At 48.2% G+C, this 27733-nt stretch overlaps 1 protein-coding gene across 6 annotated transcripts; it reads left to right on the top strand.

The window, feature by feature from the left end:
• Positions 1-38: 38 nt before the first annotated feature.
• Positions 39-26091, top strand: SHROOM1 (shroom family member 1). 6 transcript variants are annotated; one of them, XM_065849379.2, is made up of 8 exons: positions 45-120; positions 8456-8582; positions 15701-18547; positions 19660-19736; positions 20528-21115; positions 21463-21613; positions 22782-23054; positions 25203-26091. In XM_065849379.2, exons 3-8 carry the CDS (start codon positions 15806-15808, stop codon positions 25455-25457), a joined length of 4086 nt encoding a protein of 1361 aa, XP_065705451.1. In that variant the 5' UTR covers positions 45-120; positions 8456-8582; positions 15701-15805; the 3' UTR covers positions 25458-26091. The 6 variants fall into 6 exon arrangements, with proteins under 6 accessions (XP_071670706.1, XP_065705451.1, XP_071670707.1 ...); XM_071814606.1 differs by having other exon boundaries at positions 21466-21613; XM_065849378.2 differs by having other exon boundaries at positions 8456-8527.
• Positions 26092-27733: the final 1642 nt, after the last annotated feature.

Here is a 27733-nt window from a genome sequence, read left to right on the forward strand (position 1 = left end):
CGGGGTACAAGTAGCTCCGGCCGGCGACACGGGGGGGCGTTTCGTCCGTGTGGGAGCGTGGGAACCCGGGAGCCGTGTTCGCCCGTCCCGGGGCGCGGGTGGGACAGCTGGACGGGGCAGGTGAGTTGGGATGGGATGCTCGGAGGGGGCTTTGTCCCTGCGGACCGGGCGGAGGAAGCTCCAGCCTGAGCTGATGAATGTTCGCGGGGATGATCAGTGTCTGTTAATTACCCTGATCGGTTCTAATTGCCGTGCCCGCCCGTCTGGAAGAGATTCGCCCCGGGTGGGCGGCCGGGGCTGTGCGGGGGATGCAGGGGCAGCGAGCTGGTGCAGCGGAGCCCTTCGGGGTTCCCTTCCCTGAGCTCCTGACCCGGCGTTTTCGGGGGCTGTGGGTCGGATCCCCGCGGGGAAGCCGTGGCGCCGAGCAGCCCTGTCCCTGTTCGGAGCGGTCACGGGTGGAAGCGGGGGCTCGGCTGTGTTTCCGTGGGGCGTCACCACTCCTGGGGTGTGCGGTGCTAAAGGCACCTGCCAGGTAACGTTTGCTCGGAACACGAGAGTTTTTGGAAATGGTTGTGTCTAACCTGATACTCAGTGGTAAAAAGCGGTCTTTCATAGTTTAGAGTGTGTGGAATTACGGTGCTAAACCAGTTTTCCGCTGTAACAATGTGGCTTATTTGTGCTGCCTTCAGCAGGAGGGTTTTTAATCTTTCTATTGATTTAAAGACCTGAGCTACATAATTATTTCCTGCAAAAATCACAAGGGCAGTAATTGCCTGAGCCCTTCTTTTCCTGTTGTGCAGAGACCTGCTAATAGGATTCTTCTCTCAGAAAGAAAGGTCTCCTTAGCAGCATTTAATGTCAAGAATGAAGCGGTGTCAGGTAGAAACGGAATGTTTTTCAATGGAGATGTGTATTCTAAAGAATTCCAAACTTAACTCTGGAGTGTTCAGTGTTTTGCAAAGTAGTGATGAAGTGATACGTTTAAAAAGTAGAAGCGTCTCCAAATGTTCTGCGCTTAAGTGTGAAAATTAATGAGGGAACGTTAAAGTTGAAACTTGAAAAGCAATTTAGAAGAAGCACTTGGAAGACAGAAATCCAGGCTGAATAAATAGGGGAGGTGAGAGGAAGAAAAGTGTTTTCAAGTGCGTGTGGGAGGGAACCGCATGAGACTTTCCAGCCGCTTACAAATGGTGAGAGAAGATGCGAATGTGTTTATTTGTGAGTTTGCCGGGGGGGGTTGTGGAAGCTCCGATGCTGCCTCTGGTTTGGGTTTATTTAGTGCTGAGGTACAAGCCCGAACACGCGAGGGGCCGGATTTGTGCTGGCAGGGCCGGCTCTGGAAACCGATCCCCACATCCTGAGCTCCGCAATGGGGCGGGGGGGCCCTGGACCCGCACCCCCCAGCGCAGCCCTGTGCCCAGCTGGGGTGATGGGCTGCACCTGCGAGCACTGCCCGGCGTTTGGGCTTTTCAGGTGTAACACACGTTTCCGCATTCGCACTTTGCCAGAGTCTTTCATCTGAGAAATTTCACTCTGCTTGTTTGCTTTGCCCAGAATTTGGGGAAAATGTGGACAAAATGAAACCTGTGTTTCTAAGAAGAAGCTTGGGGGGGGTGTGGAGTGTGAAATAATGTCTTGCCTATTATCTGACCTGTCATTGAACAACTTTGTTTCCCACACTTTGGAGAAAGGAACTGAATTTTGTTTTGCATGAATTTGCATCGGGGATGTTCTTTTTGTTGTTTCCTCTGAAAATCTTCCCAAGTCTGGCTGATTAATAAGTCTCTGAAAAATGCACATGCTTTGCTTTTAGTTGGGTGGTTTTTTGGTAACTGAAATGTCAGAAGATTCTGTCCTTGTCACACCGGGATCTCCAAAGAGTCGTGGCTGGGCTGGCTCTGCTGGTCCCAAAGTGTCGGTGATGGTTCCACCTTTGACCTGTGGCTTCCGATCATGAGCCCGATCGATCGGTGAGCTGTGTTGGTGAGCCCGATCGATCGGTGAGCTGTGTTGGTGAGCCCGATCGATCGGTGAGCTGTGTTGGTGAGCCCGATCGATCGGTGAGCTGTGTTGGTGAGCCCGATCGATCGGTGAGCTGTGTTGGTGAGCCCGATCGATCGGTGAGCTGTGTTGGTGAGCCCGATCGATCGGTGAGCTGTGTTGGTGAGCCCGATCGATCGGTGAGCTGTGTTGGTGAGCCCGATCGATCGGTGAGCTGTGTTGGTGAGCCCGATCGATCGGTGAGCTGTGTTGGTGAGCCCGATCGTCACCATCCTGGCCAGTTTGGGGCCGGGAGCTGCACCGGCTGGGCCTCCCACAGTGCCCAAGGAGACTCGCTGGTTAAAACCATGATTTACAGATGAATTTGTGAAATAACTGAAGGGTGGTGCTGGCACACAAATGGGATGGGAGTTCTGTGAGTGTTTTTCCAGCATAATTTTGTATGTATAGAGTTTTAATACAGAGTGAACAAACAGCAAAAGGGGGAGGGGGGGATGAACTAATCATAGCTCCTCTTTTAATGTTTTTCTAATATTTGTCATTAAAATGAAGTTTTAATTTCCTTAGAAGTTATTTGCAAAGGAAAAACCATGTTAGAAATGTCATTGATGTCAAATCTGCATAGATCTTGTAAACTTTATTCTTTGAAAAGTTCCCTCTAATTTCTAGTACCTGGGTGGTTGTATTTTCCTCTGGGTTTCCACTGCCGGTGTTGGCCAAGTGCAAGGCACCTTTTCTTCAGTTCACCATTTGCACACTCAAACAACAGAGGCAAGTGTACATTTTCTTTAAACAAGGGACATATTTATCTCAAGGGTATGCAAAAGATTAATTACATTGTGTATTTCCTGCCTGCTTTTGGGGTCTGATTTAGATCTGATTCAAAATGTTAAAATCAGTGTAAAGGTGCCATTTACTTCAGTGGGCCTTAAATAAACACTTTTTAAAAGGACAGCGACAGAACTCCGTGTTCTGTCAAATTATGTACATCTTTAAGAGTGAATAAATGCACTCTAATATTCCATAAGTAATCTGACAGGTGCGTTTTCTGGTGATGTAGATGATCTTTCTCTATCATGAAAGTGATGATTCTATGGCTCCAAGTGTTTTAGTTTTGGGGTTGAACGATGCTGGGTGCCGCGGTGAGGGAATGAAGGACGGACGGTCCAGCCCGGGAGCGGAGCCGGTTTCACCAACACTGCGGTTACACCAATTCAAGGCACATCAAGCTGGAACGGGAACCGGGCGGTTAGCAAATTCTGCCAGAACAGGGTCCTGTGCAGCATCACAAGTGACACAGAATGTATGTTTTTGGCTTGGTGTGTATGAATGGCTGTAGACTACATGTCTCAAATGAGATTTGGGTTATTTTCCTATGCAGATTAGCGGAGTGCCTGTACTTGCTCTCGCAGATAAGCATCATTCTGTAAATACAGGACCTGTCGGAGCTGGGGAGGCGTTGGGTATGGGGTAAAACGCGCTGCTTGCGCCTTGTGTCTGAGTGACCCGCTGGCTGGGGGATGTGCTGTGAGCCCCTTGCTGTTCTCACGCCTGTCACCGGACGTACCCGCAGAACAGCGTGGGGCGGCTGTGACCCCGGAGCGGTCACGGCTGGGCTGTAGCTCGCAATGTGCTCTTGGTGCAGGCTGGAAGGAGGTCAGCTGTGCGCGCTCCACATTGCTGAGGGATTTATACATCCAAGGGTCTTTCCAGCTTAAAATCAGATGAGCTCATACTAATTTTATCTAATCCAGGCATAGCGTCTTTCCACTTATTGTGAATGTGCCGTTTGCACCCGTCCCAGCCTCCCTCCTGTTATTCCGTCCCCGTCCCTGCTGCCGAGGCCGTTTGTGGCAGAAGCTCTAGGACAATGAACTGTGGGGTTGTAGGGGGCAGAGTTGCCGTCCTCACGGTGTCCGCTGCCCGCAGACCTGGGCAGGAATTGACTGCCCAAGAGTGTCCCAATTCCAGTGCATTTCGCAGCCCTGCCAGGTGACACACTGTGCAGTTCCACTCTTTGGTGGCTCTTTGATGGTTTTTCCTATCCCAAATACCTTGAAATAGAATGTTTAATTTGGGCTGGGACTGGAATGTCTTCTTTGGCACAAGCCAAAAGTTACTTTTAAGTTTTTTTGTATGCAGGCTGGAAAAGTGATGATGGGAACTGAAGCAGTTCTTACTGAACCAGTTCAGTTGTCAAAATGAAAATACGTGTGACGGCCGATGCCAGAAAGCGGTTCTGGCAGATCTCGGCGCCAAGGTTCGTGTCTCTGGCGCTCTGCTCTGAAATTTTGAATCTCCAGTCCCACTCTCATGAGAATTCCCTGCAAACCCTTGACAGAATGAAGTTGTTTAACTGGAGAATGTCACGTTCTCTGTACATAGCATCTGTTCCTCGGGAAGCTCAGCTACAGCTTCTGCCGTGCGGTGTTTTCCAGCGAGGGCTGGGGAGCCCCACGGGTCAGACACAGAACTACAAGCGGGCTCAGGGTGGCAGGGGCGGGAGTGACCCGGGCGTGTTGGAAGGTCATAGCCTGCTGGGCAACTGGAAGTTTTTCCAGGTAGCAATTGCTGTCTGCATTGCTTCCCCTTTGGATTTCACTTCCCAACATCTTGTGGAAAAGGCCGGGACGGGAGATGCTCGGGGAACAGCGCCATGGGGCAAAGGGGGCTCTGATCAGCCCATCCACGGCTCCTTATCTGTGTGAGACGGTAGCAGCAACCAGCTGTGCTTTTATTTATCCCGCTGCCTTAAGGGCTCACATGAGTAACCGGTATCAGATTTGGTGTATTTGAGGCTGGATGCAAGGCTGTCACAGCCACGAGGAATTAGTTAATGCTGGGTTTATCTGATATCCCTGCAGTCTGTGTGCATTTGCGGTGTGGGCGCTGCACGGCTGCTGCTAAAGGGGCAGCGGCGGAACATGAGATGCTGGTGGATGATGAGCAAGCAGCTCCCTGGGGGCTGTCGATCGCTGAGCTTTCCTGCGTTTTATCCAAGTTTCAGGTCCTTGCCTTCAAGCACACAAGTGTGGATCGCATCCTAGTGACTGCAGATCGAGCAGGTCTGTAAAGCAGTGTGAAGAGCTGAGTTTTGGCCATAATCCTAACGACTGCTTTTCTGCTCCCGAGCAGTTCTGTGCCGTGGCCGCATTCAGAAGCGAAGGGTATCCTGGTGTCAACCGCTGAAAGCTTCGTCATGAACATTAGAAGATTTTATGCATCTCTGAAAGCATTAGCTGTGAAAATTCAACTTTCCCTGGAAGTCTTAGCTCCTAGTTAAGAAATCCACTGTGTATGTTGGTATTTCTGTTTGTGAAGAAGAGTTTGAAAACATAATGTAAATGCGCTCTAAGCATTCAGGAACAGATAAAAGGAGCCTGAGCTCAGTTGTTTTTACCAAATCCTTTGGTTGGTTTTACTCTAGGCCCTGTTTATTATTGTTACCATGTAAGTTTATAGATAACAAACCCAAGTGGGCTTTTTCATGACGTGTAGATCTCCCGAGAACACTCAGTTATTTCCTAGCGGTGATGAGCGATCGGCTGCTGTGCCCGTGTCTGACGCGCAGGGGGTTTCTGCCTCGCTTCTATTGGATTCTCCAGTTCTAATGGATTGTGGTGGTTTTAACTGCCAAGAGCAGCTGGGAATTCTCTCTTTTGGAGTCTCTCCATTGCATCTCATTCAATCACTATTAGTCATTAACACATTATCGTGTGTAAGCCGGGGCAGGGCTGCGGTGACCCCCGTCTCGGGAGCGGGTTTGTTTTGCTGTCCCTGGGGAGCAGCTCCGCTCTCTTGGGCTTGAATCCGAGAGAGCAAAGGGCAAACACTCACCCCAAACCTACAGCACGTCATGCAAAGGCAGCGCAGAGCTTTAATTGTTAATACTTGCAAAACACGGATTTATTGTGACAGGTGGGGCCCTAAAGGAGCTATTATAGTTATATTATTGCACGCATAGTACTGTGTATTACTGCAAGTTACTCGTAAAGGTCTGGTGGTTCAGAGCAGGGAGTTACACGATACTGTGCTGACGGGACCATTTTCCTGCGGCTTTGCACTGTTTTGCAAAGCTTCAAGTGATTTTTCTCCAAGCTGTCACTGGCACTCTGCACCTCGCAGGAGCTTTCGGCGCCCCCAGGTTGGGAGGGAAGTTGTGTTTGTCTCTGAGAGCCGCGCAGGTTTTCATCCTGACAACAGCATAGCGAGAAGAATGTTGTTTGTCCCCGATTTACATACAGGACACTTCGTTTAAGGGCCCTTGAACTCTGAGTCTGTGCAGTTCTTGTCCAGAGTGGTCAGGAGACGGACATTGGGCACAGTGCTGTGATTGGAAGAGTCTGGACACCATGTTAGTTTTGATGTGTCCAAATGTCTTATATATATATAATTATTTATATTATTTTAATTCTAATATAAGGGCCAAACCTTACCAAGAATGGTGGCAAATCCCAGAGCTAAACCAAACTCTCCCAAGTGAGGAGCCTGGCCTGAACTCAGCAGCAGTTTGATTGGATCCTCTGAGGTGCTGGGTGGAAGAACGATGGCTTTGGCTTTCTGTATTTTCTCACATCTTATGTTTGAACCTTCGTTATTTGCGTAGGACTAAGGTTGGATTTGTCTGCAGCACTTTAACAAATCGGTCACCTTGGACGTACCTACCCCAAACGTGCTGTTATCAAAGGAGCGCACAGCGGGTCCTGCGCGGGGAGAGCACAACCAGTGTCACTGGCTCTGTCGCCACCGGAACTCTGCTTGTCACTGGAGCTCTGTCCCCACCGGAGCTCTGCTCGTCATCGGCAGGGGACTTGCTCAGGTTTGTCTTTTCCTTGCAGTGCAAGATGTGGGTTTCTTTCCCTTCTCGTTTCTCAGACCATTGGAAGCAGTCCCCTCGCCTGCTGTGCCACAACACTCGACTCCATCAGATACCCAGGCAGCGCTTTGTGAATACAGCGTTTAATGCAATGACTGAACACCGAGTTAGTTACTGAGTAACTTCCCAGGAGCCCTTCTCCATGCTCTGGGGGTTACTGATCGTGTTATGTGCTGATGGAATTAAAACATATATATATTAGCTGTAGGGATGGCCTGTTTGTGTTTGGGATTTTGAAGAGGAGCCTGGATGGCTGCTCACAGAAAAACCTCAAATATGCGTTAAATGAGACATCAGTGAACTGTATTTCAGAGACTCCTGTGTTCTGCTCACACAGGAGGTGTGCAAGTGAGATTTCCCCAACAAAATACTCCCCGTCCCCTCCTGCTTCTGTGCACTAAACCAGGGCTGGGTTCTGGGCTCTCTGGGGTGGCTGCAGAGCGTGGTGGAGCCAGGAGAACCAGCGGTGGGATCCATGTCCCGCTGCAGAACCGTTCCGCCCGGGCACCACCTGGGAACTGAATGCAGCCACAAGCAAGCCGATGGTTTTTGTAGGAAATGTGGAAGGAATCCCCTGGTTTCCCTTGAGACATGATACATAAGAACAATGCCTGCATGGCATTATCCAGTTGGCAGCTTAGTTTGAGGAAAAGAATAGTGGCGTAAAATCAGCTTATTTTTTAAGCCCAGCTGGAAACTAGCGGGAATTCATCTTGCCAGATAAGGATGTTATAAAATGTGATTATCAGGCTCCATCATGTATATTTGGAGGCAGGAAAGAATTTATTGCAGAGGCTTGAGCTGATTCAAAGTTGCACAAAAATAGATGAGAGACTCAATCCACGTGCCTTCTGTGCTGTTTTATGAACAAGACGCTTTACAAAACCCAACTAAAGCATTAAAAACAAAAACCCTGCAGCGTATAAAACATAGCTTCAGTGTTTCTTTGAGCTTTATTGTACAACCCTTTTTCTCTTCCCCTCTGAAAGCAGCACATAATTCTTTAAGAAAATCAAATCTACCTAATTTGTTGGATTAAATCTATTTTCAGTTGGATTTAATGAGCTGTTGTCCAGCGGTGCTTCCCCGCTGCCCCACAGCAAGGGCTCTGTTGTGACCTGGTTTGGGGACAGGTTGAGGTTTAGGGGGTGAAGGATGCTCTCCCGGTGATGCGGGATGGGGTGCCAGGGTCCCAGGGCCTCGCCTGCTCTCTCTGCCGTGGCCTTGGCAGCGTCTTCATGGAATTTTTCAGTTGTGCCTGCGTGGGAGTCGTGTCCGCTGGGCAGAAAAAGCACCGTCGTTAATAATTGACTGGGGAGATAATGAAACGGCCGAGCCCGCTGTTTGCTTTTCTTGCTTTGCCGCTGTAACGCTGCGTGCGGTGGGTAAAGCAAAGGGCAGCTGCCCCCGGGGAGGCGGAGGTTCGTACCTGCGTGTGGAGCCACCGCTGCCTCCGAGACATCGCGGGTGTGCGGAGGGACCGGGAGGGACCGGGAAGCCACCTCTGGCACGGTACGAGCTGCGCCCAAAACACCGCCGATTCTCACGGTCACAGTTGCTTTTTCCACTGACTTTCAGGTCTTCCCTGTGGAAATGACTGGAATGTGGACCCAAAGCATTGGTGTTTGTTTTCTAAAGATCAAACTGGAGGTAGGAAGTGTGCGCTGGCTATACTGACTGTGAACGTGCCTTCAGATCGCTAGAGGTAACGAGCCAAGCGTCATTTCAGTGCGTGTGGATGCGGTTTAGATGGCTGTATGTGGTACACGGTGTCTGTCATTCAACAGCTGCTGTGATGCTTATCTGTATATTTGCTTTATGCAAGCAAAGAGTGAAAATAACATTCTGGTTACTGTGTGCTGCTTGTATCTTGTTTGCTGTGAATCTGGTGGGAACAGACCCAGGCATGGAGGTGGCAAGAGAGGGAAGAGCAACGTTGGAAAACGAAGCGTTGACGTGTTGTGTTGTCTGTCGAACCTTTCTGCTCACCAAGGGCTAACTCGGGTTTCTTCCAGAGCATCTGCTGCCAAAGTCCATCAGCTCCCACCCCTCTGTAACTGCAGAGAACAGGTGACGGAGCAGGATGTATCTTGGAAAACATTAAAACCACGTGTAGAAATGTTTAACCTGGGGTTGCAAGCAGCCCCAGGCACATGAGCACACAGAGCAGCCTGAGCTTCGGGGCTTATCCCATGTCTGTGTGCACAAGTGATGCTTTTCATAGGGAAATGCGTGAGTAGAACCAAATAAGTAAACAAGGACAGAACTTCATTTATACCAGAAAATTCATATTTAAAATGCTAAAATTATTGGTTGCTTACACAGTGTAACACACTAATAATAGACATGTTTTAAAACTGCGTGCACAGAGTACTAAGCAACTCTTCCTGTCAGTTATTCTGGAGCCAGACCACACATCTGGGGAAAGAGATGGTGCCCTGGATCTCATCTATTGAGAGGCCGGTTTCTTGTTCTGGAGCCCAAGCTGTGGGAGGCTCAGTGCAGCCAGCAGGAGGTCAGGAGCACTATGAGAATGTCATTTTTGTGTTTCTTGGACAGCCTCGCTGGCTGGAAGAACACCTTGTGAGACAGCTCCTGCCCCTGCTCCGTGAGCACATGCTCAGGTTGCAGCTGGAAATCAAACCTCTTTTTCCTTTGTACCTGTTAAAATCCAATGGCTCATCCATTGGGGAGAACACAGTTATCTCAACGTGTCCTGGTCAGTTTGAGGTTTCTCACCTCTCTGTTTGCACTGAGACAAGCAGGGGACAGAAAAATCACTTTTTGCCCTTAAAGAGCAGACTTCTCCCTAACCCTGGGTGCGGGGAGGAGGCGAGGGAAGCCTCTTTATTTAGCTGGAATTCCCTTCTTTGTTTTCTAGGCTAGTACATAGTACGTACTAATTCTAAAGAAACGTGTCTGAAAATGCACAGTATTGCTAGTTTTTCTTTTCGAAGCCAAGTACTTTAAGAGTCTGACATTCCCAGATGTTCTTCAATATTTCTAAGCCTGTTCTTGTAGCATGTCAAAGCAGTATGGATGGTGAATTTATGGCGTCAAATGAACTTGATTGATGAAAATTGTGATGAGGTAAGAAGGGATGAAATATGGCAAAAAGTTGTGATTTCTGACAAAGTGCTTTCAGAGGTAGAAAAGAAAAATAAGGGTTTGGTGTTTAGTAGATTAAGCAGTAATGATGATGGAAGCAGAGAGAAATTTTGAGGCTGAATAAGGCAAGTCAGAGAATTGGAGGACCATGGAGGAGTATGTGGTGGGTGACTGCTTTGATTAAAAGGTCGGACTCTGTTGGTGCTCAGAAAAGGTCTTTGGTGGGGCTGGGAAGAGTTGCCAAAGCTGATCTTCCTCATTGAATCCTAGGCCAGAGATCAGACAGACTATGGTTCTTGGGTCCAAAATCATTTAATTTGGGCCATGGCTTTTCTCCAGCCGGGTGTGCAGGTTGTGGAAAGGCCAGCGCTGTCTGGCACTGAGATCCCATCGCTGCATGGGGGGTGGCTCCAGGGAAGGTGGAGGACGGAGCAGTTTGGGCACCGTGGCCGGAGCGGAGCTCCGCTGTCTGGATCCACGGTCTTGACTGGGAGTGTTCACATTCCTCAAGCCATGGTGAGATGTATTTCTGTGCACCTGAGACGCAAACCTCATCAAAATCCCATGCAGGCTCTGTTTTAAGAACGTTTGGACTTCCCTTGGCTCACAGCAGCAGGGTGAGTTTCCCACTGGGTCTGCATAAGCCAAACCTGAAAGTCTGTCCTTGGCTTTTGATGTACGATATACTTGGCAGCCCTTAGCAATCTGCGTGATAGTTCTGGAAATTACACTAAATGAGAAATCTGGTTTTTAAAGTCTTCAGAAATATTCGCAAGAAAAATGCAGGTTAGTGGAATGTGTGTTTTCTAGTCATCTAAAGGGGTTGATGATATATTCTGATATATTCTTGTATGTTGCCACCCTGTTTGAAACCTAAAACTGAGAGTCCTAGGGGATAAAATGGTTGATTAAACATTAGAAAAATAATAATATAGTGAATGTATCTATTAAAAAAAAAGCTGACAACAACAACCAAAAAACGCAACAACATCAACCAAGAGAGAAACAGGGACTTCGGGAGCTGCTGGGTGCAAAGCTGATCCGCCAGCCACGCTGTCCGCAGTCACGTGGAAGTGGTGGAATCTGAGGACTTCAGGCATTAGTCTGGGTTTTCTGAATGTTTCGCAGTCTGGTCGAAGGAGCAGCTCTGATTTCCAGGCATCTTGTGTCTCAGCAAGAGGAGACGCGGCGACCAAGGACGCGCAGGTCGTTGGTGGTGTGAGTGCGCCCAGATTTCAGCCCCGGGACTGGGGCTGGATCAGCAACTGAGGCCTGACCGAAGGTGTCTGTCCCACCAGCAACTCTCATCACCTTCCCCAAGGCTTCAGGCTCTGCAGACCCCCGGGACAGCTGCTGGGACTGCCTGCTACAGCCAGAGTCCCACAGATGATATTTTGGGAGCAATTAGAGCCCGTGGTCTGTGAAACACGTGGGTCGGGTGCTGTGGACTGTGCAATTGATTGGAATCTGAAGAATTTTGGCTAATATTGACATGGGGTGTTTACCCTTTGATAAGAAACAGGTCATTTACAATCATGTACATGACATAATATTGGTAGGTTGGTCACGGTGTTTGCTTTGCATTTCACACACTTACCGTTCTCGTTGCTTGGAGAACAGTTGCATATTGTAGTTTGATATGGATTAATGGCTGTGTTTTCCCCCTTTATTTCCATGGAGCCATTTGTTTAAAAAAGGCAGTTTGACAGAAATAGATGCAGGAGGTTTGCCATGTGCCCCCATGCTAGCAGAATATTGCCTTTTTTTGGAGTGTTTTGGGGCAGAAATCCTCTTTGGTTTTCCAAAGTTACAACTCCTCAGCTTTAAGCACCAATGGCCTGGGCTCAAAAGGAGGTTTGAACTCTGCCTGTGTTTATTACGGAAGATTTTCATTCTTCTGATGGAAAGATGGTGTTGGTAAACTTGAACTGCGCAAGCACACAAGTGTGGCTGCATTCAGTGCCAGGGCTGGTGTTCTGGGATTGCTGGAGATAAATCGGAGGCTGGATAAAGAGAATCGCTGTGTTTCGGATGGGTGATGCTTTGGGCAAGCATTGTATGTAACTGCAGGTGAGTTACGGATTAATTAGCAGCAGCAAGTACAACGTAAATGAGGTCAAAGAAGAACAAAGTGTAAGCAGGAGAAAGCAGGTAACATGTTAACTGACTGCAGGCTGGAGTTGCTGATTCTACTCTGTACAGAGTTAATTTGGCAGAGACGTGAGGTTTGACCTACTGAGTTGGTTGCAAGGAATTCAGGATTGTGCAATCCAAACCACTTTCCCTGGAATCCAGAGGCTGAGTTGGTGGCCGGTGTTTTAATCCCGAATGGGATTTGATAAATGTTTGGGTGAAGAAGCTGCAATGCAAGCGCTGGTACCTGAGCTGAGAAAAGTACGGCGTGGGCTGCAAAAATGTGCATTTCCTGGCAATGCCCACTGCTTTGCCACTACTTTTTTTTTTCCTCTGTCATTATTATGGTGGAAACTTGGAACGAGTCTTGTTTTGAGACATAAACCATGGTTATCTTAGCCCAGAGACAGCCCAGCCCGGTGCACACAATGTCCCATGTCACCTGGATTTTGTTCTTCCTCAGCCATCAGCCTGAAGCGTTAGAGGAGTTCTGATCCGTACAGGTTCTCTGACATGCTTTTGTCATCGGTCTAGTTTGCAGGGACAGCAGTTGGACTCGATGGTCCTCGTGGATCCCTTCCAACTCAGGCCGTTCTATGATCCTGTGATTGTCAGACCTGGAGAACAAAGAGTGCATGTTTCATATTTGCAAACAGCTTTGCTTCCAGGGCTGTGCCCTGTGCGCGGCTTCCTAGGTAGTGCTGGAGTAAATATAATAAATAGGTGGATGGAAGTCAAGTTAACCTTCTTAAAACCAAACCCCAAAACTCACTGCCACCAACACTTTGGATCTTAGTAGGTTGTCAGTAGCTTTATTTCTTCCTTGGACATGGCGTGACACACTGTTAATGCGTTTCCCTTCATCTTCTGGTGTTCTGGTTTCTGATATAGTTTTAATCTAATGTTTTTGCTTACAAAGGTTTACAATGAAAATATTGTGAGCCTGTCTGGAATGTGCACGTTGTATTGTAGCCTTGCCAGGGTGGTTCTAAGGCCCAGAGACAGTCTGGTCCACAAGGGCGCTCCACCATCTACCAGCTGAGGAGAACAATAGCGTTGTTGTTAATGGTGGTGAGTTTTAAGTACATTAATTTTATCCTCTTCCATCTAAAAGAGAAGGCAGCTTTCACATCATTCTTTAAACACACTGAGATCAACGATTCAGCTTCTAGAGCTCGGGAAACATCTTCCCCAAAAGAAATAAGACAAGTTTTCCCCAAGGTGTGTTTCAGTATCATATTATTTAAATTTTAGCAGAGACTTCTGGAGAACATATATTGCTTAATTTCCTATAATATTTCAGTTGTTTCAAGGATGTGAAATTGCAAACTTGGTCTTGAGCAAAACATATACGCAAAGTGCCATCCATGGACCAGAGGGCACCCAATGCGGGGGAAATTCCTCTTGTGTTTCTGGTGCTTGTCCACGGAGCAGAAGGAAGAGGCTGCGGAGCCTTCGGAGGGTGATGGGAAGGACCATGCAGGAGGAGCAGGTGGAGCAGGGAATGTCCCATGACCTGAAACGTCCTCCTGCACCTGGGACAGGTGGGGACGCGTCCCTCCTGCTGCTCTTTCCCAGCCCGATGGTCTTACTTCAGTCTTCTAAGATATTGAAGTTATATTTCCTATTACTTCTGGTATCATCATAAAAACCCGAGACAAAGTCTTCACTCTGTCACCGACCTCACTGTAAATCATCAACAGGTCACTTGAAATAACAGAGGGAAAGAGATCTTGGGAAACCAAGAGAGTACTTTTGTTGATATATAAAAACCAAAGCACAACGGTTATTTATGTTCTACACAAAGCTGTGAAAAGTTAGAGCCAAATTCCCATTGTAAATCAGGGCGGCTCCATTGACTCAAGTGGAGTGGTGCCAGCACAGAGCCTCAGCTTGTCCTGTTACAGCAGCCGAGGAACGAGCTGTGTGGGGAGTTCCGCTGGAGTGACATTTTGATTAAAAAACGGGGATAAGAATGACAGAGGAATCTGCCTCTGGTTCTCCCATGCAATGTGGCTCCCGTGGGCTTGGGTCCTGGGCACCTCCCAGCACCTCCTGACACCACGGAGCTTGCACAGCTCAGCGGGACCCCATGGCGTGGGCTGGGATTTCCTGTGGGTAACGTAACGTGGAGCGATAGCGACTGCGGGACGGTCTGAGCTGGCACTGAATGTCGGTGCGCTCGTGCTCCCCGCTGCTCTTCTTTCTGTGTAGCTTCAGAAAACCCAAAGTCTTCCTTTCACCAGGTATCCAAGGCTTTTATTTCTTTAACTTCTCCAAACCGCCGTGGTGAAAAGGATGGGGAATGTCCTCAGCAGCTGTTGGTGCTTCCTGTTACCTATGTGACCCTGTTATTCAGGGATAGACAATTAAATTTCACAGCTGCCTTTTAGATAATTTCTGAAGAGAGAGAGAACTTCTGCAGAGCCCCTGGAGTCCGTTTCTTACTGAAATCTTAAAAAAAATCCCAGCAGAAATTCCTCCTGTGCAGTGTTATGCTGTTTTCTTTTCCCAGAAACCAGTTAATTTATTTACTGTGCCCCACCAGTCCAAGTTCACCATATAGATTAGATTAACTTGTGTATTCTGGCTCCTATCCATCTCTTCCTTTGGTTCAAAATGAATGATACCAGGACTGTCTTTGAAACGAGGCAGGAATGGGAAGTTTTTTTGGTTAGACAGCTATATCGTCCCCAAAACCTCTCTCAGTGCCATTTTTCTGAGTCTTTAAAACTCATTTAAATGAGAATTACTGCATAAGGTCTCTGGTTGGTACTTGTCAGGCTTTCCTCGGGCTGGTGCTGCCTGTGGGGGTGTCGGAGGGTGATGGAGGTGGCTGAGGGGACAATGATGGCCACCTCCTGCCCGGCTGCTATTCCACGGCTGCTTGGAGAGGCCTCACTTGTTCACTAAACCTGCACAAAACGTGTGAAAAACCGTCAAGTGCTGCTAATAGACATGAACTGGCTTCTCGACTCTGTACAAAATGTGTATTTGTTGTACGGGAACTCCAAGCTGCTGCTTTTTCCGGTACACTTGACGTGTTTGCAGGGGAGTTCTTAGCATCAGCCAAAAAGTATTTGACTGTCTTAAAAATCAACGACTTGTTGCTGACAGCAGAATCTCTCGTCAAGATACTCTGTTGATCTCCCATCAAGGCACTTCATGTAAGCTGCTGGGAAAGGTTTTCCGAGATGTGTATTTTTGAGCATGGATGGCAATGGCACGGATGCTCACTTGAACGACAAACTATTTTCATCAGGGTCCTTAAATAAAGTAAGATTTAGTTCTTGCTTCTCTGAGAAACAATGTAAGCCTTTAAGGAGTGGGGAGAAGGCTGATAAGACGAATTATAATGGTGATTTCTTTCTATTTGATAATTCTTCTGGGGTCATGAGCATTTTTGGAAGCACAACTCTAAGTCATTTTGGAACTTCAACCAGCCAGGTGCATGTTGTATTTAAGCACCTCCAGGATTAGCATTGTATCTGAGCTGAGATTTTCGACCTCTCAGGTTTGTTTCTAGGCAGGTTCAGGAACTAATTTTCCTCTGATTTTTCACCTGTTTCTCTTTCTTTTTAGGATCCTTTAGATATTATTGGGATGTGACCACAAAGAAAAATGTGCTTTTCTAAGAAGTCGGTTGTGGACATTTAATGAAGTTTTAGTTTCTGGAAATGCTACAACATGGCTTCATCTGGAAATGAGCCAGAAAGATGGACTCACGGGCCAGGGGCCAGCATTGGAGAGCTGGTAGAGCCTGGCACCTCTTCTGGAAACAGAAGTTGTCTTTCACCAGTGAAGTCGCTGGGCAGCGCAGATCAGCCCTTGCACCTCCCTGGAAGAGCAGACTCTGCTTACAGCTCCTTCTCAGGGGGATCAAACGGTCCAGAGCATCCCACCCCAATGTGCTACGGTGAGAACTGCTGTTTGCCTCCAGAGCAGGTACCGTACATGGACTCGGAATACGTGAGAGGTATTTACCATCTCAGCACAGCGAACTCTGACCTCGGATGCCTGCATTCACACGAGACACCAGATCTGAGCATCCAGAACAACTCCCAGAGCACCAGCCTTGCAGAACGCTGTGGAGTCACTCCTGCCCAAAGGACTTCACGGCCGGTGCCGCTGCCTCTGCATGCACCTCCACCTTCTCCTCCCGCACGGCTCGATAGCTATAAAGTCACCAAACACCTCGAAAATGCGAGAGGGAGACACAACTCTGGCAGTCACAGCGAGTGTGGGGCGCAGGACGGTCCCCTCGCCCGCAGGGATGCTACACAGAGCCACCCCAGGGATGAAGGTACCGAGCAGGGGACAGTGGCTGCTAGGATAAGGACTCTGGAAAACAAGGGCCATTCTTCTGCTGATTCTGCAAATGAGATCGCTCTATCAAAAAATCACGGGTTAAAGACAGAGGAAAATGGAGAGTGGAATCCATCGCAACAACCTATAAAGAGAAGCAACCCACACATTTTCAGGAGACCTTCTTCGTTCATTTTTCAAGAATATTTAAAGACTGACTCTGCGGCTAATGTCCCTAAAATACTTTCTGCTTATAATTCAGTTCATGCTTATAAAATTCCTGAAGAGAAGAGCTCCAGGCCCTGTCACCCAGTGCACACCCCCCCTGGTTCTGTTGGTGATGCACAAGAAGACAAGCAGTGTCCCTGCGTTGTGTGCAAGCCGGGTTTGCGAGAAGCGGATCCGCCGAGTGCGGTGCCGGAGCCCAGCCGAGGAAAGGGGTCCTCACCCTGCGCTCGGTGCCCGCTGCTCACCCAGCTGCATCCGGACTCGGATCAGGATGTGTTTGAGGACAGTTGTGACTTAAAATATATGGAGAATGCTCTTCTAATGGAATCTGCTTCCAGGAAGCTCCACAGTTGTGCAGATGGACATCAGTGCTGTGACTCCGAAGGAAAAATTGGGAGTGATAAGGAACTGCTCCTGAATCAGCAAGGTAGAACACCGAGATCGTCCCTGTCCTGCAGCTATGATGCTGTGGGACCGGAGCACCCTCACTGCGAGGGGCCAGCCCAGGGAAACGGGCAATGCTGTGATCGTCCTCATCAAACACCTTTTTCCAGGCCAAAGGAAGATTCCACATCTCAGTTTTTACATGAAGCCAAGAAAGAAAAACAGACTTATGACAGCAGCCCTGACCTGAGCACACATCTAGGACAAGAGGAGCCTTCTGTCCCTTGTCAGAAACACCAGGATGACCTGGCTGGTGAACAAATCACCAGGCAGACAACTCCCATGCTTTACTATCTTTCTGGGGGGAAACCCACCAACACGCTACAGCCCAACAAGCTCACCCCGTGCCAGGAGGACTCAAGGAGCTCACCAAAGGAGCTTCCAGCCAGCAGCCCCTCTGCCCCCGCACGGTGTCTGCAGATACAACAGGAGAGTAATCGGCTCCAAAGGACCGACCACCACCGTCAGCGCGGAGCTGACGATCTCCTGCTCCAGCCCGAAGGCCTCATTCGCAGGAGTCCCGCTTTGTCCGTGGATGAGAGTTTCAAGAATGACTACAGAGAGAAGCTTAAAGTGGCTCAGAAAAAGGTTCTGAGAGAAACCTCCTTTAAAAGAAAAGACTTACAGATGAGTTTGCCCATTAGACTGAGACAGAAATCATCTGGAAGGCCTTCAATTGAACACCTGAGGTCTTTCTCCTTATCCAGTGCAAGTGAGGATGCCGACCCTGTTCCTTGTTCCCCTTCTTATCTAGAATCCGTGGAAAGTTTCAACAGAGATGAAGAAATTAAGAGGCCACAAACAGGTCGAATAGCAGGAAGGAGAAGGGTAACAAAGGAGCAAAAGCAACTCTGTTATTCTGAACCTGAGAAACTCGATCAGCTGGCAGATAAGGTGTCGTGGAATCAAGTCAGGGATGAAATCACTGAGCAAGACGTAGTGGCAGCTCGGAAAAAGACTCTGGAGAACAGAGGGAGGGCACTTTCCAGTTCAAGTATCTCCAGGATGGAGCTGAAGCAAATCCAGCATACTGCACTGATCGAATACATGGAGAGGAAGATCAGTCAAAGACCAGGTAGCTCCCAGCACCTCCCGCTGCACAAGCCACCCCTGCAGAAGAGGCTGTCGCATCCCAACTGGCCTCCTGGCAAGGCCTCCAACCCAAACGGGAGCAGGAAGGTGCAAAACACAGAGGTTTCCTGCCAGGTTTTCTCTAAAGAAAAGCCACCAGATGCTGTTCCTCCTTTGGCTTTTGTTCCCCCGCCGAGCGTGCCCGGCAGGTGCGATCCCAGCTCTGCCGCCGCGGGGACGCTGAAGCACGACCCGTGTCCCAGCGATGCGGACGGGACCCACAGCGGCCCGCGGGTGTCAGCCCAAAGCATCCCCCAGGTGGGTGAGCCGGCAGCTGGGAGAGCTCGCGAGAGACCCAAATCCACTCCTCCTTCCACACAGGTAAGAAAGATGTTAAGATAGTAGCTATTGTTTGAGTCCATCTTATGACTATCCACCTGTTCTTAGAGAACTGTGAGGCTGTTCACAGGAAAAACTGCTGAATGTCATGAATGAGGAATTAAGACTTTAACTTTTTAGCGTGTAGCAGCGGGACGATGGAGGAGAAAAGCCACATTTGCTTAATATATAGGAAACACCATGTAGCCGTTTGGAAGCAAAATGCGTGCTCTGCTTTGCAGTGTGCAGGAGAAATAATTTGAGGGGATTCTGAGAGAAGCACTACCAGTTTTAATGCTCTAAACATTTATGATCGACGGTAAGAATTCATTATTCTTGAAAGTATTTGTAAGAAAGTATTGTGGGTGAACAGGGTGTTCTTGAATGGGAAGAGTTGCAAGAGAATGCTGGTTGCGTTTCGGCAGTCGCTGTTGTGAACTGCGGTGGCTTCGTTAGAGCGCTGTCCCAGAAAAGGGTATTAGAGAGGCATTTTTATAAATGACCAACCTTTTTGCTCCTGGATTCGAAAGACGGTCGCTGCCAATGTTTTCAAGGAGAATAAAGAAGGTAAAAGGGTTAGAAAACAAATAATCTAATATGCTGCTAAAGTGACCCAACTGAGGAGGCTGACAAAGTGCCACCTGCTTTCTGAATTGCTGTGAGAGCCAGTGAGAATGTGTTTTGTTGCCAGCTGTCCTTTGATTTAGCAGGAAAAAGAGCTGGATGCTTCCTTGACAGTGATGGATTGATTGATTTATTATATGTTTACATTCTTAACAACGACCAGAAAGTTGTTTCCTGTGGTTGTGCTCCAAGTGTTCAAAGTCCGGTTGGATGGGGCTTTGCTGGTGAGAGATGTCCCTGCCCATGGCAAGGGGTGGACCTGAGGACCTTCAAAGGTCCCCTCTGACCCAAACCATTCGATGATTCTACCTGGGAAGAGCATAATAGCAATTTCATTAACAAGAAGAGACAGACAAAATTGAAAACCTTGTTGTACCTACTCAGACTTACTGTTGGCTCCTGTTTCTGGGGATGACAAACGTGGGGGTAAAATGAAAGAGCTGCCTATTTGGGCAGCGCTGGTTGCCCCAGTGTTCTGCTCTCGTTTCCAGGACCCGCGCGGACGCAGCGATGGGGCAGCGGCACCGTCACCGTCCCGGGGCAGCGGGAGCTCTGCCGGCACCCCCAGGTAAGGCTGTGCCAGGTGTGAACGCAGCAGCTGCTCCTGTCCTCCTGTCTTGGGGTTCCTCCTTGTCCAGACGGGGATATCCTATTTGTTTCCTTTTGGGACAGTCTTTGAAATAATTCCAGCTGCGTGGAGCAGAAGTGGAAGGCGCAGAGAGCAGCTGAGCTGCTGTCCCCACCGCTCTGCTTCGCTCTCTGAGTTCACAGCTCCCTCGTCTGAGCTCCGGCACAAACAGCACCTGCAACAGCTCGGAAATGCCCAGTCTTAGCAAATCTGTGTGCTCAGAGTGGGATAACAGGGGCTTTTGATGGGGTTTTTAAAGGGGAAAATTGTTGTGCCGTGTACACATAGCTAACTGGAAAGTCTGTGTGTTAACTCTGTTTGCTTTGCTCATTCAAGAAGCATCGGGGGAGAAAAGTCTCTGAACTCTGTCTCAGCAGGGCAGTGATGCTGGTACTTGCAATAGAATTTCTGCTGTTTCAGTCATTCAAAAAGCTCCAAAGGGTTTCCTAGAGGCTCAATCATTTTAGAAAAGAGATTTTAGTAAGCTATTGAAGTTTTTCTTAAATTTTCTAGTTTAGCTAAGAGGCTTAGCAGGTCAGTATGAATGGCACTGGGAGTTCTGGACAGAACAGCAGCATCATAAACATAACGCTAAAATTAATAGGTATTGTGGAATCTGAATTTAAAAAAAAAAAGCTGGAAAGATAATAATTAACTGTAGCTGCTTAAACACTGCAAAAGTATCTATTGTAGAGAAAGTGTCTAAAGTAAAAGGAAGTGTCTCCTTATAGTTTCCGTGATCCTGAGAAGGATGGATGTGAGAACCACGCGTGTAAAGACAATGACGTGACTGCACGTGCGTGTTGTCAGGAGACGCAGGAGCCGAGTCCTGCAGCCTCTGTTCCTACCCCAAGAAACAAGGAGGATGCTCAGGAGGAGCGTCCCGCAATAAACAGCGACGAGGAGGAATGCAGAACTAAATCTCCAAATGGCAGCACCTTAGTAGAGCATCCGGCAGCCTCTCCCGAGCGAGGAACGTGCTGCGGTCCAGCGTCAGCTCAGCCGCGCCGAGGGGACAGACACACGGCCAAAGGTTCAGCTGCAGAGCAAACATCCGTGCCCAGCAGCCAGGATGATGCTCTCCCTGCCCGAGGGCCAGGTCTGCCCGAGGCCATGCTGCCGTCTCCTGAAGACCAGCGGTGTGAAGAGCTCGCTATGGAGATCGCTGCCAAAGACAGTTCTCTGGTTGATATTCTCGTGCCTCATCCCCTTAGAAAAACGGCTCTCGACCTGCTGGAGGGTCTGTTTCCCATTAACATTTCCATGCTGGATAAATCACACAGAAGAAAGGGAGATGTACAGCATGCACAGGAGTTTGAGTAAGTAGACAAAACCGATTATCTAGTATTCTAAGCTGTTCTAGCATATGAATATAATATATATATTTGTAGGAAGATGAACTGAGCGTAGCTTTTAATTTTTGTTTCATTAGCAAAATATTTAATCTTCCTGATTTACATATCAAGAAATATCTGAACCTATGGTTCAATTATATCTCAAAAAATGGGACTGTAACAAACCTGAGCTGCAAATCTCTTACTCTATATCTTGTAAAAACTTAGAATTGCTGCTGTGAGAAGAGAGTGATTTTTGAAGCAGCGAACGCAGTGTTCGTAAACAAAACTCTTAAGTGTTTGCCACAGGTGTTTATTTTTCATTCCAATAGCAGGGGAAGTCCTACAGGTGCAGCAGAAGAATGCCCTGGGTCTGAACACGGTGCGGAGCGGGGGAGTGAAGGTCCTGCCTCCGACGGGACCCAAATCCCACACAGGAGCAGGGACGGCGCCAGCGACCTGGACGACATCACGTCCAAGAAAGTAGGTGGATGCCAACAGAGGAACCGGTGCTTCTTAACACAGCAAAACCATTATTAGTGTCACATATACTACTGTGGTTATTTCTATTTGGCTTTTGTCACAATAATATTGTTTCACGGATAACTTCGAATCTGCGTTTGCCAGTAGGTGAAGTTCTGGCAAACCAGCGTGTTGATCAGAACGGGTGTATTTAATTAACTCCAGGTTTGGTTCAGATCTCTCCCCCCACGTACCTTTCTTGTTGGGGCTGGGCTGGAGCAGGCTTGGTGAGACCTCTCCTTGCCAGGCCAGCTCCTGTGCGGCAGCTCGCTCCCAATTTAACCTTCAAATCTGGCCTCAAAATTTGTGAAATCTGTTACAAATGGCAGCCTAAATAATGAGAGACCTGGCAGCAGTTTCTTCGCTCTATGTTCCCCTATTAATGTCCATCCACGCAGGGAACAGAAGCAGCTCGGACAGGTGGGTTATGATAGAACTGCGGCAGCTGGGAAGGGCAATACGTGGCTTTGGAGAATTAGAATTTTATTATCTTTTTTCCCTCTCCTGTAGAAACCTGGCCATGCTCTACCCCAGGGAATGACAACCTGCCTTCCCGAAACTCCTCCTGCTCTGCGGGTGGTGACGCTCTTTGTCACCCACTGTCTCACTGCTGCTGCTCATGGTGGCATTGGCTGTTTCCAAAAAGAGCTGAGAGGGTTCTTCTCCCACTGAGGTCTCGGAACCCTTTTCTGTATCAACACTTCTGTACCAAGCAGCCTCCTCTGCTCGCGTTGCTGTGCAGACTCTGTGGCTTGCTTGGATCACCCTGGGCATATTATAAATGAAATTCCAGGCAGTTCTTATAAAGGTTGGTAATGGGACTGTGACTTCATGCTCACGTCTCGGAGCAAACCCACGTGTCATCATGTTGTCGTCTTCATTGTCGTTCACTCTCTGAGCTGGGGATTATGTCACCAGTTAAGGCCATCACCAGTACTTTGCTTTTCAGAGTTTGAGAATTAAGTACAGCTTAGAAAATTTATTTCTTTTTATTTTTCTTTCCAGAGGTTAAAATTATTTTAAAACTCGAATTTGGCGAGGATGACACCAGGAAAATGAATTTTCTAGAAATAACACAGATTGTCTTTGTCGATAAGAGCTTCCTATGGTTTTGTTCCCCCCTTTGCAGCTGGAGCTGGCGTCCCGGCTGCGGCGGAAGCTGCGGGCGCTGCGGGCGGAGCGGGAGCTGCTGCGCGGGGAGGCGCGGGCGTGCGCGGGGCGCGGGGAGGAGCTGGCGGCCGCCCTGCGCCCCCTCTGCAAGCCCAACGAGTTCGAGCGCTACGAGACCTTCATCGGGGACCTGGAGAAGGTCGTGAGCCTCTTGCTCTGCCTGTCCAGCCGCCTCGCCAGGGTCCAGGATGCCATGAGGAGGATCGATGGCAACACGGATGCCGAGGAGAGGGTCAGTGACAAGCAAGCGGGTGTTTAGGTTTTCACCGCGGGTGAGGCTGCGCTCACCTCGTTTGTCTGATAGCTCTAAAGTTGTAAATTCTACAGGAATCCCACGCAGCTTTTGCTCGGACAGAGTTTGGTGTCACCAAGGCAATGACCTCAGTGTGGAGCACAGGTTTGGTGCACAGTTGTTGTCCCAAAAACAGGGTTTTTTACCCGGTGTGCGAAAGAAAAGCCAAATTTGTAGCTCAAGGACACAGATGCTTGTTACTGGTTGCACAAGCCTGGATGCTGGAGTCGAGCCAGCACAGCAGAAAGAAAAGTAGCAGCTGTTATATACAAAATCTTATCACACTCAGGGCGGTCCTAAAGACCCAGTTGGTTGCACATTTGCATACTGGTTACATAATCACTTTAGTGTATAATGAGCAACATAAAGCTAAAGGACGCTTGACCCAACGGTCTCAAGATACGTGTGTTAGAGCGAGACTCAACTGATTGTGCGGGCTTCAGGATGTCTAAAGCTGCAAGGTCAGTCTCCCCAATGAGACGCTTTGTGAGTCGCTCTTACCTTTGCTAGGTGAGCGGGCTGACCTAAAACTGAAAGGATTTCTGTATCTTTAGGTTCGCGACTGCTGGCAGGACGCGTTCTGGAGGCGGTGATGGGAACAGCGGCTCTGCAGGGGCCGCTGGGGCGGGAGCCGCACCAGAGCTTGGGCAGATCCCTGGGAGCAGCTCCCAACCTGCGCTCCAGGAGGGGTTTTTGTCGCTCTGTTTTGTTTTTCATTGGTAATTTAAATGCGGTAATTACTGCTTTTGAAGTTGTATTTCACTTAATGTGCTTGTTTTAACTGTAGGGAGCAGGAGGAAGATGTGGTCATAACTTCAGATAGTTCCCTCCAGTGTAACTCAACTGGCCTGTTTTGCTGGATAATTAAGAATTATCTCATGTCACTGGGAAATCTTTTCAGGCCTGAAATACTTTTTTGCTAGAGAAGGCAAGCCAAATTTATCCCAGGAATGATGCTTGTTGTCCTTATTGCTTTTAGCTGTGTTTCTATCCATGCAATACCCGTTGTTGTTTTTCATTTGGAAATCAGGAAAGCGCGGAGTTGGAAATGCTGGGGTTTTTGGGAGCGCTGCCGCTGCCCCCAGCTCTAGAGATTTATCATAGGATGGCACCAAAAGGTCCGGCTGGGCACCAAGAGCCAGGATCTACCTGCTCCAGAATGTTGTGTTAACAGGAATAATTCTGAGCAGTATTGCACACTGATTCCGGCCAACAGGCTCTGTGGGTGGCAGGGGGGCTGCTGTTGCTTTAGTGTTATCTTTATATCTTTATACTCTTTACTGTATCTTTAGAATATCTTTATACTCTTTATACAGTAAATACATTAAAATAATGTATTCAAGAATTTGAATAACACGCTCAATGAAGACTTGGTCACGTAGCAGCGTTTTTACAGCCACATCCCCCTCGCTGCCATTGCCCTGGCATTAGGAAAACCAGCAGGCTCCAGCTTCGGCTCCGTTTTTAGGGCGCTGACGACGATCATTGCTCAGTGGTAGATTTTTGGGCACTGTCCTGAAACTGGGTGTTTTCCAGCAGTGCTGTCCTCGTGAAAATCAATACAGCTGCAAGAGAATTACCTGAAACGGGAAAGGGATTAAAAACTCATAGAACAGACAGGGCTTGATTCTCGTGGGCTGGTTAAAAAGAAGCCTTTGAACCATTATGTCTGCATCAAAGACACTTTTATCGTAGGTACCTTTTAATAGAAGTCACGCTATCTTTTTAATATGGTATTGGCACTTGAGACACGCGCAGCTCAGAAAATACAAAGATATATCCCTTAAAGAACCTCTAATTAAATGAAGGATGGGCACAGGATGCTCTAAAATTACCAGAATGTTAAGTATATTGATTCTTATAATTTATTTTCCTGAGGAAGAAGTGAGCCTTGGTGGGGTTTACTGGGTGTCTTCACCTCACAAGCCACACGAATGAGTAATTCAATCAAGGAAAAACTTATGTGGAGCACAAAGCCCGCAAGAGGAAGTAATTAAACTAAATCAAGTGTGGCTTCCAAATGAAGATCTCGAGTCTGCCAGGAGCGATGAGTTTTCATAGCGTGCTGCTTTGTTTCCCCCCCGTTAGCAATCGCTGGACGAACGGCACAAGCTCCTGTCCAGGCAGCGGGAGGATGCGAAAGACCTGAAGGAGAACCTGGACCGCAGGGAGAGGGTGGTCGCCGGCATCCTCGCCAAATACCTGAGCGAGCAGCAGCTCCACGGCTACCGACACTTCGTCCAGCTCAAGACCTCCCTGCTGATCGAGCAGAAGGACCTCGAAGAGCAGATTAAATTTTTCGAAGAACAATTAGAAAACCTAGAGAAAAGCATCTCCCTCTAGTACCCAGCATCAGCTTTCACACATGGTAACTTGTGACGTTCCCCAGGCGCTCGCTGGGCTGGGTTTGGTGAATTTGTGTGATCCTGTTAGTGCTGGTGAGCTCTGGGGGTGCTCTGGGCACAGGCTGGATGTGCCTCCCCCCTTGGACGGGCCAAGTGACAGCAGCTGGCAGTGTGTGTTTTGGAAACGACTGATAGGATGTGTTGCTCCTATTAACTTGGCATGTGTTTCCCCTTCTTGTTGTCTGTCCATCTGTTTCCAGATTGACACGATCTCAATAAAAGAACAATACCAGTATTCTCCTCTCGTGGGTGGGCTGAGTATTTGAAATGAGAGATGATGTGGGTGTTCAAATTTGAAATGGAGATTGCACAAAGCCATAGGAAATGTTTATGGACTATTTCAGTGGGACTCCTCGTTGCTACTGTTTATATGAACGACACAGTAAAAATACACTATAATGGAAGTAAATAATGATTTCCTTTCTTGTCAGTGGCCAACTGTGGGTGTTCCCTGGTTCTGGGGGATCCCCATGGGCTGTTCGGTAGGAGGGCAGAAAAGCGTCATCCTCATTGACAGCAAAAAGTTGATCAGTGTTGAAGCCACCTCAAATAAACCCTTTGTGGAATGAAAAGCTCTGAACCTACTCCCACGTGGTCATTTGCAAAGCCCTCCCCATGCCTTGGAAGGGTTTACTTTTGAAGCAGCCCCTTCAGGGGTTTGGTTTTAGGCCGTTTTCCATTGTCAGTGCGCACAAGAAGTGCTGGTTGGGAGGGAGAAGCTGCGCTGCGGGGCGGCTGGGACAAGTGGGGGAGATTGTTCTGTTCCAATGAGGCTTTAAATAAATCCCTTGGCTAAAATATTTTAAACTAATGTTGTGTGTTGAGTAAAACCAGTGATGTTGCTGTATTTAAAATCTGAGTGTGGGGTTTTTTTAAGTATTCAGTGAGAGGAATATTCCATCTGAGCTCCATACCTAGACCATGAATAAAGTGGCTGTTAATCAAACTCAGGTTTCTTCCGCAGGCAAAAGAGATGTTAATGTTTCACTGGGGGTGTGTGTCCTGACTCCGGTATCATCACCGCCCAGAGCAGCTCCTGAGGCATCGGCTGCTTTGGGGCTGCGTGAGCTTCCAGTAACCACAGCTTTGGGTTTGTTTTGCCTCAGATCACATTCTTCATCTGAGTTTACCCACTGGGCAACATGAATGAACTGGTTGAGAGGTGACAGCGTATGAAAAGGAGACCCTGTGTGCGTTCTGTTTGCTGAGGGTGACTCGCCGGCCCCCTGGGGAAGGAGGAAACCGAGAGCAAAGCGAGAAGTGGCCTGGGAGTCCCACGATGCTGCAATGGAGCACAAATACCTTGCCAGCCTCTGAGGCTGCCAGCTGCTCTGTATCTGTAGCACAAGTAAATGTATCACCAGGTACTGTCCAGACTCTGACAGAGAAGCATTGTTCTGTTCCATGTTTGCATATTTATGCAGAAGTACTTGTATCTATAGCCCTGCTCACATTTCAGGAGAAACAACGCAGCACCCTGAGCAAGGCGGCAAAGACCCAGCCTCAGGAGTCAGTTTTAGGATGTGTACTGAGTATCAGCAAATACATCTGTAATGAAGTGTGCGAGTGGATGGTATACAGCAAAGAGTAGTTTTGTGATACTAACGCTTTGTCGCAGCGATCTGAGCAAAATACGCTGAAAATACACGGTGCTCAGTGCTGAAAACACCACTTCCCTGGGCACAAGGAGCTCCGGGAGCGCAGTGACCAAGGTGGTTAGTGCCCCAATATCAGGGGAACACCAGCCAGATACAGATCTTGTCCATGGTTCTCAAATCACCGTAAATACATCCTTTTAATATGTAAATCTGAAGGCTGCCTTTTGAAAACGGTCTTTAAAGTAGCAGAAGTGATGCTAACGGAATCAATGGAGAATTTTTAAAAGCTGAGCCGTGTGTTAAGTGAGCTGTTTGCGTTATTTCAGAAGCTTGACTTGAAGGTGCACCTTGTTATTATTCCTAGTTGAGGAAAATCCAGCTGGTTTGAAAATGTGTGATAATTGAGGCTAACGCTTGCCTTTAATTGAAAGAATGGGTCTGTGTTGTTGGGTTTCTCTCGTGTGTCCTGAGGCAGATTGCTGCTCCTGCCACCGTTCTGGGGTTTGCTTCAAAGAGCAACAATTAGAAATGACTTCTAGCCTGTTTTCCAAAAAGTCACATCTGTGCTCCTTGTTGCTTTGTTAGAACGGTGAATTTCAGGCAAATGAGAACGGTT

The sequence above is a fragment of the Patagioenas fasciata genome, chromosome 14, assembly GCF_037038585.1.
Source record: "Patagioenas fasciata isolate bPatFas1 chromosome 14, bPatFas1.hap1, whole genome shotgun sequence".
In the NCBI taxonomy this organism is placed as follows: Eukaryota; Metazoa; Chordata; class Aves; order Columbiformes; family Columbidae; genus Patagioenas; species Patagioenas fasciata.